This window comes from Passer montanus, unplaced genomic scaffold (assembly GCF_014805655.1).
Source record: "Passer montanus isolate IOZ18808 unplaced genomic scaffold, ASM1480565v1 scaffold251, whole genome shotgun sequence".
Classification (NCBI taxonomy): Eukaryota; Metazoa; Chordata; class Aves; order Passeriformes; family Passeridae; genus Passer; species Passer montanus.
In genome coordinates, this window is record NW_024367162.1 from 169966 (window position 1) to 187522 (window position 17557).

The window sequence follows — 17557 nt, forward strand, 5'->3', positions numbered from 1 at the left end:
ATAAAGCAGAACAAAAGACACCCACAGGGAACACCATCCACAGCCGAGGCAGGGGCACACACGGGGGCACGGACCGCCTCCCTTCCCCCGGCACCCCCGCAGCTCTCCCTCGCCGCCCGGTGCCCTCCGCCGAGCCCGAAGGGACGGCGCTCCCAGGGCTGCGCTCCGGGGAACGGCACTGCTCCCGCCCGGGAGGCCGGAGGCAGCGGCACCAAGGTGATTCCAGCCAGGATGCCCCGCCGCACCGCCCGGGAAGGGCGCAGGGCAGCCGGGGCCGCGGCACCACCGCGGGCGGCCAGGAGCGGGACGCGGCCCGGGCACCGTGAGGGGCTGAGGCGGCGCTGCCCCCCGCCGGCCTGGGCTGAACCGCCGCCGCCCGCGCCCCCCGCTGCCGCCCCCGGGCCGTACCTCATGTCTGTGCGGGCCCTACTCGCAGCCGCGGCCGCGGGCAGGGCACCGAGGGGCCGGAGCGGCCGGAGCGGCGCCCGCAGCCGCCTCCGCCGGACGCGCCATCGCCGCCCTCGCCCCGTCTGAGGGGAGGGGGGAGGAGCCCCTCGCGGCCGCCGTACTGACGCGCGGCCGCGGCCCCCGCCAGACGGACAGGGCGTGTCACCAATCAGAGGCCGGGAAAGCGGCGGAGCCCCGCCCCCTTCGGCCAATCAGGGCTCTGACAGGCCCGCTCTGACGCGCGGCCTCCGCCCTCCCCCCGCGTGACGAGCGGGGCGCTGCACCAATCAGAGGCCGGGACAGCGGCAGGGCCTCGCCTCCCTGACCAATCACGGCCGTGCCGGGCTGAGGGGCCAGCGCTCGGGGAGCGGTGAGGGCCCGCGCTGTGCGTACGGGGTTAACTCGTGAGGCAGCCGCCGGCCGCGTCACCTCCCTCTCCCCGCGATGCCCCAGAGACCGCGCCGGGCGCCGCAGCCTCCCCGATCCCCTCATTGAATGAGTGACACCCGCGCGGGCCAATCCCGCCTCGGCTGGATTGAATGGCCGGATTGATGAATGGCGGCCACTTCGACCAATCGCGAGCGCTCACCGGAGGCTGTGATTGGCTGCAGGGCTAGGGGCGGTGCCTGGGGGCGAGGCGGAAGTGAAGGGGTGTCATGGCAACCGCGGGCGCGTCGGGAGCTCCGCGGAGCTGCTGAGGGCCGGGCCGGGGCTGCTGCAGCCGCTGGCTGCGGGCCGGGTTCGCTCAGAGCCCCCGAGGGCCGGGCCGGGGCTGCTGCAGCCGCTGGGTGCGGGCCGAGGCCTCGGGTGGTCCCTCAGGGGTGAGAGCTGCACTAATGGTCCCGTGATTTCCTGCCTCTTTACCCCCTCCTTTCCTTTTTCCTGGTTAACTCAGTTTTACTGTTGGGTTTTTTGGTGGTTTTTTTTTTTGTTTTGTTTTGTTTTTTTGGGTTTTTTTGTTTGTTTGTTTTTTTCCCTTTCTAAAGGCTCGCGTCGGTTGAGGACGGCCCGGGAGAGGAGAGGGGAAGGCCGAGCGGTGATTTTTGGTGAAGCCAAAGTGTGAGTTTCGCTGTGTTCCCGCACGGGAGCTCCCCGTGTTCCCTGTGCAGTGGCAAAGAGCCCTGCACTGCCCGGGCACAATAAATAAATCCTGCAGGGCCGGTTCTGCTGTGCTGCATCGCTGCCTGAGGGGCTCCAGGAGAGCTGCAGAGGGACTGGGGACAAGGCCTGCAGGGACAGCACCCAGGGAATGGCTGCCAGTGCCAGAGGGCAGCAATGGATGGGATCTTGGCCATGAGGAATTGTTCCCTGGCAGGGTGGGCAGGGCTGGCACAGGGTGCCCAGAGCAGCTGGGGCTGCCCCTGGATCCCTGGCAGTGCCCAAGGCCAGGCTGGGCACTGGGGCTGGAGCAGCCTGGCACAGGGGAAGGTGTCCCTGCCATGGCAGGGTGGCACTGGGTGGGATTTGGGGTCCCTCCAAACCCAAACCAGTCTGGGATTCTGGGATCCTCAGTCCTGTGGATTTTCTCTGCTGTGGGCATCTAAACCTGCTGGTCTGGATCAGAGCTTCTGTATCACAAAGACTCAAATTGCCTGCACACAGTGGCTGTGTTCCTTACAGAATGGTTTAATTTAATTTAATTTAATTTAATTTAATCGGGTTTGCCCACAGGCCCTGCAGATGTCACAGTTTGGTCGCTGTGTTTTTCAGGTCACTATGAAGGCCCTGTATGCTCAGCAGAGTTCTTCTGGAGAGGAAATGACATTTGTGTTCCAGGAAAGGGTGAGTTCCCTTCAGAACTGCTCTGCCCATCAGGAGAGTGTGGCTGAGTGCCAGGGGGAAACTGAGGCACAGAAATCTCGTGCAGGCTGGGGGAAGGATCCTTGCACACACAGGCAGGGGAGGAAGGGAGGGGAGGTGCATTTTGTCATCAGGCAAAATGATAATGCTAATCCTAATGCTAATAATAATAATAAAAGTAAATTAATAATAACAATGATGATAATGATAACAATAATGATAATAATGATACTATGGTGGTGGTGGTAATAATAATAATAGTATTATTATTATTATTATTAATAATAATAGTAATAATAATAATAATAGTAATAACTTCCAAGACCACTGCCCTGCAATTTTGGTGGCCAGACCTTACAAACAAGCTTTTATTTTTTTTTATTTTATTTATGAAAAATAAACCCTGGGTCCACATTTCCTGGCTGAATTTTCTAGTCCCTGAAAAAGTAGAAATGGAGCTTGAGGAATCTTATCAGGTTTGGGGTGAGAGCTCCAGTTCTTACTGGGCTTTTTCCTTTGACATCATTTGGACTTCAGTGTTGACTTCAGTGGGTCTGTCAGGATTTGTGCCTCAGATAAATGAAAATAAAAACCTCAACAGAAAAATAATGTCAGTGGCTGGTGAGGTTCAGTAAGGTCTGGTGGTCAGTTTGCAGTAATAAGATCATCATAATATGGTAACATCATAATAATAATAATAATAATAATAATAATAGTAATGCACTCAAAATGATGTTGTAAACCCCCTTTTCACTGACAAAAGCTGCCTGCTCTCCCCACAAAACAACCCAAGAAGTGGAGAAGTGCCTTCAGGAGCTCCTGGGGCACAGGCAGGGTGTAACCCAGCCCCTGTGGATCTGTCCTAGGAGAACCTGGCTGCCAGCAGAGCCCACGATGTGAAGGTGCAGGTCAGAGCCTGTGCTCTGAGCCAGCTGGACACAGAGGTATTTGCTGGGTGTTGTGCAGGGCTGGGGGTGTCTGTGCTTGCCTGGCCCTGGGCTGGTGCCTGGCACAGGCCTGGCACAGGCTTGGCTGCTGGCAGTGGGCACAGGACTTTTTAGAGCTCTGCCCATCAGGGGGATCCCCTGGGAAGGTTTCCACAGGCACAGGGCTGGGCTGGGCTTCTTGCACACTGGGATCTGATTCCTGATTCATGGAGACAGATCAGCTGTCAGCTGTGGGATCTCTTGCAATAAATCCCTTTTATCTTCATCTGCACTCTAAGCCAAGGTTGGCTGGGCTGCTAGTAACTCCCTGCTTTTATTTCTTAATATGTTTCTAAATTTAAATACAGAATTCAGTGCCTTGGTTTAACGCTGACTGAGGGATGTGTGCACTGCCTTCCCCTGGATAAAAAGCCCCAGCTTTTTGTGCTGATGCAACACAGTGAGATGATAATACATTTATAAACACAGAGCTTTAGCAAGAATGCTGCCAGCATTGTTTCCATTTAGCTCCTGTCAGAAGTCAAGCTGGAGAAGGAACTTGTGCCTGTGGGGCGAGAAATTTCAGGAGTTGTGCTGGAAGGTGAGTGCCCAGGGAGGGAGGGAGGGAGCAGGGATCCCCCAGGACACAGAGCTCTCTGCGTGGGGCACTCAGGAGCTCCTTGGCTGCTCCCAGTGCTGGTGGCACTCCCCTGAGGGGCAGAGTCCAGCCTGACTCTCACTCCACCTGTGTGTCCTGCATGCAGCTCCTTGTGCCTCCATTTGGGCTTGGCATGTGTGTAATCAACAGAATTATGGGTTTTTTTTCACAAGAAATGTGTATCTTTAGTTTTGTGAGCTGGTGATAACCAGGGCTTCCAAATGCACATCCCATTCCTGCTATAAATATTTATCTTTTCCCTTTTTCCCTCCTTTTCACCTCTCCACGATGAGTTGGAAGCAAGGTGACCTTTTTCCAGCCAGATGATGAAGTGGTGGGTAAGTTAATGCCTGTTTGCCTCAACTGACACCAACAGTCATCTTTTTATAATGAATGGCTGGGGTTAGAATAATTGGTAAGGCTAAATTGACCATGTATTTTCAAAATTAAACTGCTGTCACAGGAATAAACTTATAAATGGGAATTCTGTTCTAAGAATGCTCCCTTAGGATTTGAAATATGATGTTGTGTTAGCCACCAAATTGTGAGTGATGCCTGAGGAGAGAGGAGTTATTTCTTCGAGCCATTCTGTCCCTCATGTTTATATTTTGTGTGCTGGATGAAAGGATTAGAGGAGGACAGAGTGGAGAGTGATGGGGCAGAGTGTGTTTGGGCATTGTCCTTCTTGCACTGTTCCCTCATGGCACAAAACTGCTCCAGGCAGCTCCTAGAGACTGGGTATTCCCTGGGGACAGCACATTTCCAATGGGAACTGGGAAAGACTGGACACAACAGCCAAATTTGCCAGGCAAAACCCTTTGGTCTAAATGGAGTGTGAGATTTGTGGGGGAGAGGGAAGAAAAGAAGGGTTTTTCCTGTGATAGAGGGGATGTTAATTCAGGAGATGGAGCAGGTGCCAGAACCTCCTGTTCAGCAGAGTTCTGTGGCCAGTGAAGGTAAAAAGCTCAGTTATAACCAGGATGGAAGAGTTTTTTCTGCCTTCTCTGCTTTTGCTTTCTCTGCCTTCCCTGGGTAGTTTGTTTTTCATGCACTTCCTCTTTCTTTTTCCTGCTTTTTGACACTTCCACATTCTTGTGTGTTCATCCTCTGCTTCTTCCTGTGCCTTTGGTGCTGCCTTTGCAAAGCACAGGGTCAGGAATTGGGATGGGAGAGGAGAGGAGAGGCTGTGGGGTGGCTGCTCTGTGCCTCATCCCTGCTCTGTGATCCATGGCCTGGGGTGGAAGGGGAGCACTCAGAGTGTGGAATGAGCTCAGACATCACCAGACAGAAATGACACCTGCCAGTACCAGACAGCACTCTGTGGTGTCCCCATTCTTTCTCCCTCAATCCCAAAATGTACCTCTGGAACTTCCTTGTGCCCTGGGTTGGAACCTGGCCAAGATCTCCTACCTGTCCTGAACCTGCCAAGAGGGGACTGAACACAAACAGGAGCAGGGAATTCCTTGGGAGAATGCTTTGGTTGGAATGATTGCCTGTGTGAAATTCAAGGTCTGTGTTCCTTTGTTTTTCAGGAATTCTGCCCCTGGATTCTGAGGAGTCTGGTGTCTGTGAAGTTATCCTGGTTCATGAGCATTATTTGGGTTTGTAGATTGTACATTTTGCTAATAATAATTTTTACTGTAGACTTTGTTTTAGCTTTTCTAAATGAGAGCCCATTACCTTGGGGCTCTGGGCACACTCCTTCCATTCCAACATTCCAAAATTCCAGCTGCCCCACCAAGTCACAGAAGTTTAAACACTCAGTGCTCTCAAGGGCTTTTTCTTTGCTGTCACCATTTCACAATTCATGATGGCCTAAGCCACACAAGCTGACCCTGTTTTTTTCCTTTTCCTTTTATTTCCCTTCTAACTTCCCACTCTCTTGCTTAATTGTTTTTTCCTAATCTGTCAAAACATTTAATGAGGAGAAATTTGCTTTTTTCTTCCCTTTGACTCAGTCCAAGAATGTCACCTGGCCACCAGAGTAACAGATGGGGTAAAGCAAGGAGACAGGAATTTTCAGGGCTGAGGTCAGGGAAAGCTTAGTATTGAAACTTTGTTTTCAATTATTGTAAGCTTTCAGTTTTCCCTTTTTGGGCATAGATTACCTTAATGAGTGGGATACTAAATGTGGGAGACCCTGTTCTTCTTCCAGCAGTTTGTTACCTTGAACAAGCTATTCTTCTGCTCAAAATTTGCTCTTCCCAAAGAAACTGTGGCTGCCCCATTCCTGGAAGTGTCCAGGGCTGGGATGGACAGGGATTGGAGCAGCCTGGCACAGTGGAAGCTGTCCCTGCCATGGCAGGGGTGGCACTGGGTGGGCTTTGTCCAACCCAAACTAGTTTGGGGTTCTAAATGTCTTAAGTTTGGGTTGTGTTGTTTCTATGACTGCCCATGAATTCCAGCCATGAGGTGGCTCCCTTAAACTTGGTTATATCAAAATTTAATCCCTGATTTAATCATGTAAAATATGACAAAATATCCCCTCCATGGCTTCTTAATACGAGAGGGAAGCAGGAGCCAGGGGTGCTGACCTGTGTGCAGGTGGAACCTTCCTGACTCCTGGGACAGGTTTGGCTAAATAAGCCCAGGGATTTTGCTGGGGTTTTTACCACTCTCTGGTGTGTTTGTGGGTGTGTTTATTGGTGTGTTTGTGTTTGTCCCCCCAGTTCACAAGCCACAGAAGCTCTGCTGGGCAGAGGCAGCTGGCACGCTGCGGGACGGGCTCCGCGCCTACACGGCCCTGCACTACCTGGCCCAGGTGTCCCCTGGCACCAGTGTCCTCGTCCTGGATGGAGCAAGTGTGGGTACCAGCTGGGCAGGGTCACAGGTTCCCCCTGCACACACCTCCTTAGCACACAGCCCCTGCATTCCTGGCAGTGCTTCATTTCATGGGTTTGCAGGGAGGGCTTTCCCATGAGGGATCCTGGCCAGGAATATTGTCCTGCCTGGAGTGGGGTGCAGACAGGGAGGGTGTTCTGCTGTCCTGCACTGACACAGTTTTGCCCTGAGCTCTCAGGGATAATTGCAGGAAAATGACTTATTTTTTAGTCCTCTCCCACCTCGGCTTTTTATATTTTCTTGGATGTAAATAATTTGATTTGCATCCTGCAGTTCTTGGTGCTAATGGAGATGTGGGGGCCCCTCAGCCAAGGTTCTGTAATGTAAACATGGCTGGGGTCTTTTCCTTGGAGCTTTTTTCCCTTCAAGCTCCAAGTTCCAACTGCAGTGAAGGTGGCTGTGGTAATTAAAGTAGAATCTGAGCTATTTTGTTGATGACAAGAACCAGTTACTGACCAAAAGTTCATTCAGAGCTTCCCAGTCACTGAAGAGTTGTTTTGGCCTCACTTAGGACAGAAGCAGGTCTGTGAATATTCAGTTCTTGGTTCAGCTGTGGGTTTTTTGCAGGAGTAAGTTCATTTCTGGGTACTCTCCTGACTGGCCTTTACAATATAATTTTTATAAACAACAACAAATTGTTGGTGTGAATAAATGAATGAATAAATTAATCAATAAACCTCCTTTTTCCCTCTCAGCCATTTGGTACCATTGCAATTCAGCTGGCCCAACACAGAGGGGCCAAAGTCATCTCCACTGCCCACAGCCTGGAGGACAAGCAGTACCTGGAGAGGCTCAGACCTGCTGGGGGTGAGTTTTATCCTTCAGTGCTGAAGTTTGGCCTAAAGAATGCCTCAAAATATTTTTTTTCTGCCAGGTCTAGAGACTTACTTCTGTAAAAATTAAACACAAATTTGATAAATAGTCTAATTAAATGGTTTTCAGGTTAGTTCTGTGCTGCACAGGTATTTAATTTCTGGTTTAGGTGTACCTAATAGCATTTTAATTCCCCATTTCAGTTGTAATGACTGGCAATACTTCCCAGTAGTGCTGAGTGCTGGCTTTTGGCCTAAGTGCTCAGGAAATCTTTCCGTGTGATGCAGTGGCTGCTGTGGAAGGAAGGATTGCTGACTCACCACTTCCCCAGCATGTGCCAGGGCTCACACACCTGACACCAGCACTCAGCAGCCTCAGATTGCTCCTGCAAGGCTTTTGTCAAGGGTCAGGTGCTGCCACAGCTGGAGCTGGACGTGCACAGGCTCTGCATTCTGCTTTCTGAAGGAGCTTGGCCTCACACACAGCACTTGCATTCTTCCCTGACTTCCCTTTCATACTTCAAGTTTGGGGTTTTTTATCCCTCTGAAAACAACATGAGAAGATACTCTGTGTAGGAGCTACTGGCATCTTTTCTGACCAAAATTTTGGAGGTGTTTTGTGGAGGAAAGTGGATTATTCCTTTACTCAGACAGTTTTAAAAGAAAGGATGGATTGTCAATCTGGCTGGATTGCAGCAAAAGGTTAAAACTGGTGCCTGCTACTTCCTCCTGCAAAACCCAAGTGCTGCAGTGTGATTGCCAGGTTTATTTTTCAGTTGCTGGCACTCACTGGAGTTACAGAACTGGAAAATGTCTTTGTGGGGAGCCTTGTGCAGCCCCATCTGCCACCAAGCACCCCAGGGCTGCCCCTGCAGCACCTGCCAGACTCATTTCTCTGCAGCTTCAGAGCAACATTTTTTTTTTGCAATTTGACCCAAAAAACCCCTTTTTTCCTGATTCCAGCAGCCTTTTTTACTGTCTCTGTGTTTACACATTTTACTGCACTGGCAGTCGTGACAGACATCAGAACTGGAAGATTTTTGGGAATGCTGTTGCTATGCAGAGCCTTGTTGCACCAGCTGTTACAGGGCCAAAGAGGAAATACTGAGGACCTAAAACTTCCTTTTGTAACATTTTATGGGTATATTTTGCTAATTATATGAAAAATTCATGACCTGGGAAAGGATTTAGCATTTTTATTCTCACTGGCCTGAGTTACTTTTTGCAGCATTTTTAAGTTCTTTGAATGTTAATGTCAAATAGTGCATAAGTAACCCAAGCTCTAATTGGCTTCTTGTGTTTGTAGGTGGAGAATTTTCAGTTTTGTGCTTGTTCAGTGGACTTTTGGTTAGTTTTTGGCAGTTTTCAGTGAGCAGCAGTTTGTGTTATCGTTGTTGAGCATACCAAGCTGCTTCCTGGAAAGGCTGAGGGGGAAAAATGATAACTGCAACTTTATTTCAAATAAAGAAATAGAACCTGGGTACAGCATTAAAGAGAGAATCAGTTTGAGTGCAAAAACAAAAAGCTTTTAAAAGTGTTCAGACTTTCTGATTTGTTTGTTAATCAATGTGATTCTAGTGCCTGAAGTAGAAGTTCCTGGTAATGTTTCAGGAATTGTATTTAGACCAACAGGATGGGGCTTTTATTTTGTCTTTAGTAATCTCTGGAGTAAAAGTTATAATAGAATGAAGGAGGGGGTTTTAACAAATTCTGACATTTTAATGCCTGTGTTTCAGGCTAGAGACAGAAAATTCCATAAACAATAGAATGAGATGTTAGAAATGAGGATTGAGATGATAGAGATGGGATTTTCTGTTGGAGAACCCAAGGAAAAGTATCTACACATACACAGATATTTTCTCTGCTCCCAAGGGCACCTCCTGCTTTTCTTTGAGTTTGCTTTGTGAGGTTTTATTCTGTGAGAAATACATAAATGACAAAGGATTGTGGAGAGTTAGATTACAGTTTGTTGCTTGGCCTTTTCCACAGTGGTGAGGATTTTTTCCAGCATTTTTTAGGAAGGAACTTGACCAGGATTTGATAAGTACTGTTTGAACTATTGTACTGAGTTAAGAAACAAAACTGGACATTTTTGCAATACAGAAATCAGAAAATAGTAAACTGGTGGAACTCTGGCCTTTTTTTTTTTTTTGATTGCCAGGCTTTGGGTCTATGAAATCAGAATTATTTTCAAAAAGTGAAATTATTTATAGAAATAATACCATGTCAAATTGCCCTGGTAAGGAAAACCTTTTAACTTCTTGACTGAAGGAAACTAAGAAGAAAAGGATATTATGGGGGTTTATTTGTATAGGGGGAATGTGGCTATCATTAATAATTAATTATTATCCCATCTTTAGTAAATGTTGACCATATGTTCTCTCCAGTGAAATCATTTCACTTCACTGAAAAAAAAAGAGGAAATGACTTGGGATTTGAATGCATCCTATGGTTTGACTGGGGATTTGAAGGGACAAAAAGAACCAAACCCAAGGCATTTATTGATGATGATTTGTTCATATCTTTAATGACCAGCTCCTTGCATTTTTCTTCCCTCTCTCCTTCCTTCCCTCCCTGCTGCTGGGATCCCGTTCCAGGAGTCCGGCAGCCTTTGGTGGGTGAGTGCAGATCCCAGCTCAGGCCTCCACATTTGTCTGATGTTCTTTCAGTTCTCATTTTGCTGTGGGGTCTTTGGCCTGTTTAGTTTCTAAATGTTTGTTCTACCTCATGATGATGAAACAAATCCTGTGGCTGCTCCTTCTCTGTGTTGTTGTTATAATATTAAAAATGGCTTTTACCTGACAGAGGGCAGGGCTGGATGGGATCTTGGCAATGAGGAATTGTTCCCTGGCAGGGTGGGCAGGGCTGGGATGGAATTGCCAGAGCAGCTGGGGCTGCCCCTGGATCCCTGGCAGTGCCCAAGGCCAGGCTGGGCACTGGGGCTGGAGCAGCCTGGCACAGGGGAAGGTGTCCCTGCCATGGCAGGGGTGGGATGGGATCCTTAAGGTCCCTCCAACCCAAACCATTACAGGATTCTCTCATTCCTGATTCTGTGTTTCCTCTTTATAACCAACCATTAACAGGGCATCATAGATACATGACAGGAAAATGTATTGGGGCTTCCAGTTCAGCAGTATTTCAAGAGCAGATGTAAATCCTTCATCTAACATTAATTAAAGACCCAGAGAGCCAGGACTTGGCCAAGAATTGCAAAGAATGAACTTGGAGAAGGATTTCTAACCTTAGAATGCCACATTTTATCCTTTTGGGCCAACAAACTCATGAATTAACTTCTTCATTCATACTTTTGGTGTTGATTTTGCACTGTGTTGAAAATGAAAAAAAAACAAAAAAAGATGTGCCAGGTTGTTTTGGGTGTAGCTGCAAACCCGTTTGTGGTCCCTGCAGAGAGCAGGAGCTGTTTGTGCTGCTCAGGTCTGAGCTCTCAGCATTGAGCACCTAAACTCCTTTTCCATGATCTGAAATGGTTTTTGCTGCTGTCCTGCTCTGGCAGCAGGGAGCAGGAGCTGTTTGTGCTGCTCTGGGGTCTGAGCTCTCAGCTTTGAGCCCCTAAATTCCTTTTCCATGGCTCTGAAGTGGTTTTTGCTGCTGTCCTGCTCTGGCAGCCCAGGAGCTGCGTGTGCTGCTCAGGTCTGAGCTCTCAGCATTGAGCACCTAAACTCCTTTTCCATGATCTGAAATGGTTTTTGCTGCTGTCCTGCTCTGGCAGCAGGGAGCAGGAGCTGTTTGTGCTGCTCTGGGGTCTGAGCTCTCAGCTTTGAGCCCCTAAATTCCTTTTCCATGGCTCTGAAGTGGTTTTTGCTGCTGTCCTGCTCTGGCAGCCCAGGAGCTGCGTGTGCTGCTCAGGTCTGAGCTCTCAGCTTTGAGCCCCTAAACTCCTTTTCCATGGATCTGAAGTCGATTTTGCTGCTGTCCTGCTCTGGCAGCAGAGAGCAGGAGCTGTTTGTGCTGCTCTGGGGTCTGAGCTCTCAGCTTTGAGCCCCTAAACTCCTTTTCCATGATCTGAAGTGCTTTTGCTGCTGTCCTGCTCTGGCAGCCCGAGTGATGGACGTGTCTCACGGGAAGATTGACGTGGCCGAGAGCTGCCTGGAGGAGACGGGCGGGCTGGGCGTGGACATCGTGCTGGATGCTGGAGGTACCCTGAGCCCTTCCTGCCTCCCTGGCAATCCTTCCAGATTGTTCCGCAGCTCCTCTGGCACCCGCTGCTGCCAGCATCCCCAGCCAGCTGTAAATGCGGCTGAAATAATCCTCTGTTTGAAACTGGAAATTAAAAATGGTTCTAGAGAGTGGAGCTGTGACATCGCTGGTGTGCTGCCTTGTTTGAATACAGAAATTAACCCTAATTAACAGCACTGTTAACCTCTATTGGAAACCAGCTCTCATAGGTGAAACCTCTGAAGTTACTATTCAGAGCTATGTAAATAAAATATTATTACATACTATACTAGATATTATATATATATTGCTATTGTTATATATTTATATATATTATAACATACTGCTGATATACATTTATATATAGTGGTATATAAATATATAATAGTATCTAAATATATAATAGTATCTAGATGTATAATTTATAAATTATATATTATTTTTATTATATATACTATAATATTATTACCATAATATTATTGCTATAATATACTATATTATATACTGTACTATATTTTATAGTTGTTATACAAGGTGTCTTATACATTGTGCATTAAGTTTTATATACTATATATATTTTATATCTTATATATACTATATTATGTATAATATACTATATTATGTATGTATAATATAATACACTATATTATGTTATATACTATATAATACAGGCTATATTACAGGCTATATTGTTACTATATAGTATTAGGAATATGAATATAGACAAAGTATTGCTCGGAGTAGTAACTTCAGAACTATTATAAAATAGTTATATAATTAATATTATTTTATTATTAATAGTTATAAATTATTCTGAGTAAAGTGCATAAAATACTCAGGGTATCAGTAAAATAATAAATTCAGAGTTTTTCAATGATATTATGTTATATACTATATAATACAGGCTATATTACATCTATATTGTTACTATATAGTATTATGAATATGAATATAGACAAAGTATTGCTCTGAGTAGTAACTTCAGAACTATTATAAAATAGTTATATAATTAATATTATTTTATTATTAATAGTTATAAATTATTCTGAGTAAAGTGCATAAAATACTCAGGGTATCAGTAAAATAATAAATTCAGAGTTTTTCAATGGTTTTTAGCTGAAACAACCAATAGAGTTCCACTAAAAAGTGTGGAAATAAATATATATTGAATTTTCCACATTTCTCCTGAGCTCAGAGGGTTTTATTCTCCCTCAGTACATCAAATACTCAGGGTATAAGTAAAATAATAAATTCAGAGTTTTTCAATGGTTTTTAGCTGAAACAACCAATAGAGTTCCACTAAAAAGTGTGGAAATAAATATATATTGAATTTTCCACATTTCTCCTGAGCTCAGAGGGTTTTATTCTCCCTCCCAGTGAGGTTGTACAGTGCTGAAGATGAACCAGCTTCCAAATGCCAGCTGCTGCCTCACAAGCACGACATCATCACCCTGCTTGGGGTTGGGGGACGCTGGATCACCACGGAAAGGAACCTGCAGGTAAAGGTGCCTGTGGCAGGGAGGAGTTTGTCCCACAGAAAATAGAGATATACACACTTAAAACTGTTGTTTCAACCTGTCAGTGTTACAAATTTCCTCTCTTTTAAGAGTGGGCAAAGGGTGTTTTTTGTTTGGTTCAACCATCTCTATAAAATAAGCATTTAACCTTTGTTTTTATAAGGGAAAATGTAACTAAATAACATTTTTCTTCAATTTGTTTCAGCTGGATCCTCCAGACAGCTATTCCTTGTTCCTTAAGGGAGCCACAGTGTCCTTCCTGAACGATGAGGTCTGGAACTTGTCCAGTGTGCAGCAGGGGAAGTATCTCGATATCCTTTGGTGGTGCTGTGGAATTCTCACTGCTCAGAGGAGTGAAAACACAGGTGGGAAATCCCACTGAGAGGTTCTGCTCTGCTCAGGGCTGCAACCCAGCTGAAAGGAGGCGATAAGGTACAAGAGACACTCAGGTTTTGAGGTATTTTCTGCATTCTTTAAATACATCCCAGACTGGTTTGGTGGGAAGGACTGGTTTGGTGGCAGTGCCAGCCCTGCCAGGGCAGGGACACCTTCCACTGTCCCAGGCTGCTCCAGCCCCAGTGTCCAGCCTGGCCTTGAAATGTCTCTACAAGCTTCAGTAAAAGCAGTGCTGCAAAACACCCATTCTGGGGGGAAAAAAATGCAGTGTTTTGGTTCATTATTGAACCAATTTTAATTGAAGATTTGATCCTCTATGTTTTTATTTTATGCAAGTGATATTTTGGATTTTTTTTTTAGTTGTGCTTTTGGGCATTAGATGCATCACCTGTGAACTTAATGCACTCATGTTCACTGCAGAAGTTGAAGTATTTTGGCTTCCTAACTTTTCCTTTATTTGACTTCCTAAAATTTCCTTTATTTCCTTTTCCTATAATATACAGAAATATTGTGTACAGAAAATGTACTGATTTGTTTTGTACCTAAAATTTATGGAGGGGCAATGTTGGTTGGGAACAGGAAAAGGAATATCTCCTAAATTTGGGCTGGTGCAGCTGGACTGAGCTCCCTGGGCAGGACATTTTCAGCCCTGGAAGGTTTGGGTGCTTTTGGCTTTAGGAGCTTGTGTATCTTGTGAAATTCTGGAGCATCTGGCATTACTGTCATCTGAAGAAATCACAAATTGATCACTTTTTAAAAGAACTTGAGCTTCAAGTATCAGCCTGATTTGCCTTAAAATGAAGGATGAATGTTGTTGTTTGGGTTTTATACAAAGACTGAATACTGTCTTTGTATAAAGGACACCACTGGCTGGTGGTCCTTAACTCACAGACCCCTCACATGGCAGTGTGTGCTCCAAGAATTTCCAGCCTCTGCTGTGTTGCCAACTTCATTTTGGCTTTTGATCAGGTGCCTGTATGAACAGTCACAACAGCTAACTGCTCCCAAAATCTGTTCTCTTCATTTTGCACAAAAAATCCCAGTGATTAATGATTGATTGATGTTGTACTAGTGCAGACTGCACTTGTGTTTCATATTGAAATACCGAAGATTTTCATGTTGAAGTAATTGAAATATTCCATATTTAATTTCTGCCTCCTATTTTAGGAAAGGAGGTTTCTGATATAGAAACAAGTGCAAAAATCTGGTCTAAAGGCTGGAATTGAGGCTCATTTTCATTTTGCCTTGATCTTGCTGAGTTTGTATCAGTACAGGGCTGTGACCAGCACCTGTGATTTAAAGAGATTTCTCTCCAGCTCTGTTGTTCCTTAACAGTCCTCTTGGATACCCATCCTGGAAGATATCATGGAGAAATTATCAAATGGCATTTTCAGGTGAGAGATATGGAGATTTTTGTGGGTTTTTTAATTCAGCATTAGAAGTAGAAAACTCTGGCTAACTAACTAAACTAACACTCCTGAGCAGAGCTTCAGGAAGTGATAGGAAGATTCCTATAAGGTGGGAATGGAAGATCCCTTCCCTTAAAGCAGGATAACAACTGCTGTTGAGCAGAAGCCTCCCCACCACCCCCATTTTGCCCCTGCAAGAAAAATTTCTTTTCATTCACTTGTTACTCCTGTTTGCTTTGGGGCTTTTTCCTTCTTCTGTGCACTGGAGCAAAACCATAAAATGTTACTTTGTTTGAGGAGGGAGGTTGGCACAGTGAAAGTAAAGTCTGTCCTGTGATATTTCTGGTGGTCTGAGTGTGCTCACCAGCACTTTTTCATTTCAGGCCTCAGCTGGATGAACCCATCCCATTGTATGAGGCCAAAGTTACTATGGAAATAGTTCAGAAGAATCAAGCAAGAAAGAAACAAGTCATCCAGTTCTGACACACAACTCCTGATTTCTCAGCTGGGGAAGATAAAGAAATGTATTTGTGGAATAAATCAGTGTACACTTGCAGGCAGTGAACAGAATTTAAACATTCTTCGTACCTCAGCTCAAATGGTCTCTGAAGCTTCCATGACTTCAGGGTTTTTAAATTCCCTTCAGCAGAATGTTCCCATCAGCAGTGTCTAAAGAAGCAGACTTGACATAAAAATCTTGTCTGCCCTGCCACAATTAAAAATGTCAGAAACATCTACAGGCAAACTCAGTCGCTGTTGGTTTTCAACCAGAACAAATTAAAGAGGGAAAAAATATGGTTTTATTAGTCTTTTTGTCTCCAACCCCTACCAGTAGTTACCTTTCGTTACCTTTTGCTTTTGACTGCACTGAGATCTAATGCTATACCTAAAGATCTTAATCCACATTTTAAATTGTTATTCAGATGAAGGACAGGCAAAACTCTCGAGGTTGGCAAGGGTGCCAGATGGGAAGGACATGGTACTGACAGCAGGAGTTTCCCCCAGCTCTGTCCCTTCCTCTCAGCACTAAGGCAGCAAACCTGATAAATACAGAATCCCTGAGCTGGTGGAATTGTGTGAGTCGGGTGTTTGAGGCACTTTTTACCTTTGATATCTCCCTGTGCTGTGCATGTTCATTTCCCCTCTTTTAACCTCAGCACTGCCCAGATCTGTCTCTCCAGCATTATCCATTATTGTGGCCCTTCTGAAACTCAGCAGTGGGGAAGGAACTGCATTTTGCTTTCCTCAAAGCATGTGCCTCCCTACATGCTGTGATTTGAGAGCAAAAATATTTTTCAGCCGTGTGGCTAATTTTTTGCTGTGGATCACTCAAACCATGGACATGGCCACTTCAGAGCTGTGTCAGTGGGAAAACTGGAGAGAAAAGAGATGATCCAGAACCTCACTGGATTTGTCTCCTCTCACTCACCGCTCCCAGAGGAGGTTCTGGATAAAGGATCCAGAGAAGTGCAATCCAAAGTGGCTTTCAATCCCAAGGAGAGTGAGACCTTCGTTCTTTTATTGCAAATATTCTAAAGTTTGTGGATTTAGTGTTACATCTCACACCACTGGGACCAGGGCTGACATTGTCGCAGCCCAGCCCAACCCTTGGGGCCGCTGTCCGGAATTGAAGACATTCCAGCGCACAGCACAGGTGACTGCAGAAGTGACCAGGAAGAGAATGTAAGGCTCATTCCAGAGGACCACATGAGTGACCAAGAGCTGTCCTCAGTGGAAGAGGACATCGAGGACATTCCAGAGGATGTTGCAAGTGACCAGGAGCTGTCCTCAGTGGAAGAGGACATTGAGGAACTTCCACAGGACAGCATGAGTGACCAGGAGCTGTCCTCATTGGGAGAAGATATCAAGGTAGTTCCAGAAGACAGCGCAAATGACCAGGAGCTGTCCTCAGTAGAAGAGGAAATTGAGGACCTTCCTGAGGATGGCAGGAGTGACCAGGAGCTGTCGTCAGTGGAAGAAGCATCGTGATGGTTTCAGGGGACAGCTCGAGTGATGAGGAGCTGCCCAAAGTGGAAGAGGTCATCGAGCTTGCTCCAGAGGACAGCATGGCTCTTCCCCCAGCGTGGCCCAGCTCTGCCAGCCCTGTGGGCACAGAGGTGGCAGCAGGGGCAGACCCTGCCCTGCCCAGCACCTCTCCTGCCCCAGGCAGTCCCATGGAGCTCGAGCTGGCAGCTGCTGCCCTGGCTGGAGATGCTGAGGAGGCAGCAGCAGGGTCAGTGCGGAAATGCAGGAGAGGATGGATGACTCTGACGAGGAAATGAAACTTTGGCAATTCTTGGATGACCTGGAGCCCTTCCTGGTTAGAGACCCCGAGCTGTCCCAGGTAGTGCATGTCTGTGAACACTGCACTGGAGAAGATCTGCCCCTTGGGGAAGTCAAGAGTTGCCGCCAACTCTCTGGCTGGGAAAAATATTTGGACCAAAACCTGTCCCAGGGAGAATTTAGCAGCTCACAAGACTCCTCACACTGGGAAGGTTACGTCGAGCAAGGGCTGTCCAGAGGAGATGTCATCAGGTGTGCAGAATTTTCCAACTGGGAAGAATATATTGGCCAA

General features: G+C 46.5%; 2 protein-coding genes across 12 annotated transcripts in view; one reads left to right on the forward strand and one right to left on the reverse strand.

Annotated features, from left to right (window-relative positions):
- ITSN1 (intersectin 1) overlaps window positions 1–560 on the reverse strand; it is a 108581-nt gene extending 108021 nt beyond the window's left edge. For 4 of the 7 annotated variants that reach the window (XM_039711879.1, XM_039711877.1, XM_039711876.1 and 1 more), the window contains exon 1: window positions 409–560. The gene's annotated coding sequence lies outside the window, so the exon portion shown is untranslated. The remainder of the gene's footprint in view (window positions 1–408) is intronic. The other 3 variants (XR_005627735.1, XM_039711878.1, XM_039711880.1) reach the window with 3 other exon arrangements.
- Window positions 561–798: 238 nt separating this feature from the next.
- On the forward strand, window positions 799–15778 carry CRYZL1 (crystallin zeta like 1). 5 transcript variants are annotated; one of them, XM_039711891.1, is made up of 15 exons: window positions 799–817; window positions 1434–1506; window positions 2158–2229; window positions 3114–3191; window positions 3702–3774; window positions 4125–4169; window positions 5364–5432; window positions 6501–6634; window positions 7368–7479; window positions 10082–10102; window positions 11542–11640; window positions 13038–13159; window positions 13383–13488; window positions 14922–14967; window positions 15366–15778. In XM_039711891.1, exons 3-15 carry the CDS (start codon window positions 2164–2166, stop codon window positions 15463–15465), a joined length of 1071 nt encoding a protein of 356 aa, XP_039567825.1. In that variant the 5' UTR covers window positions 799–817; window positions 1434–1506; window positions 2158–2163; the 3' UTR covers window positions 15466–15778. The 5 variants fall into 5 exon arrangements, with proteins under 5 accessions (XP_039567825.1, XP_039567826.1, XP_039567824.1 ...); XM_039711890.1 differs by lacking the exon at window positions 799–817 and adding an exon at window positions 948–1235; XM_039711887.1 differs by lacking the exon at window positions 799–817 and adding an exon at window positions 949–1268.
- Window positions 15779–17557: the final 1779 nt, after the last annotated feature.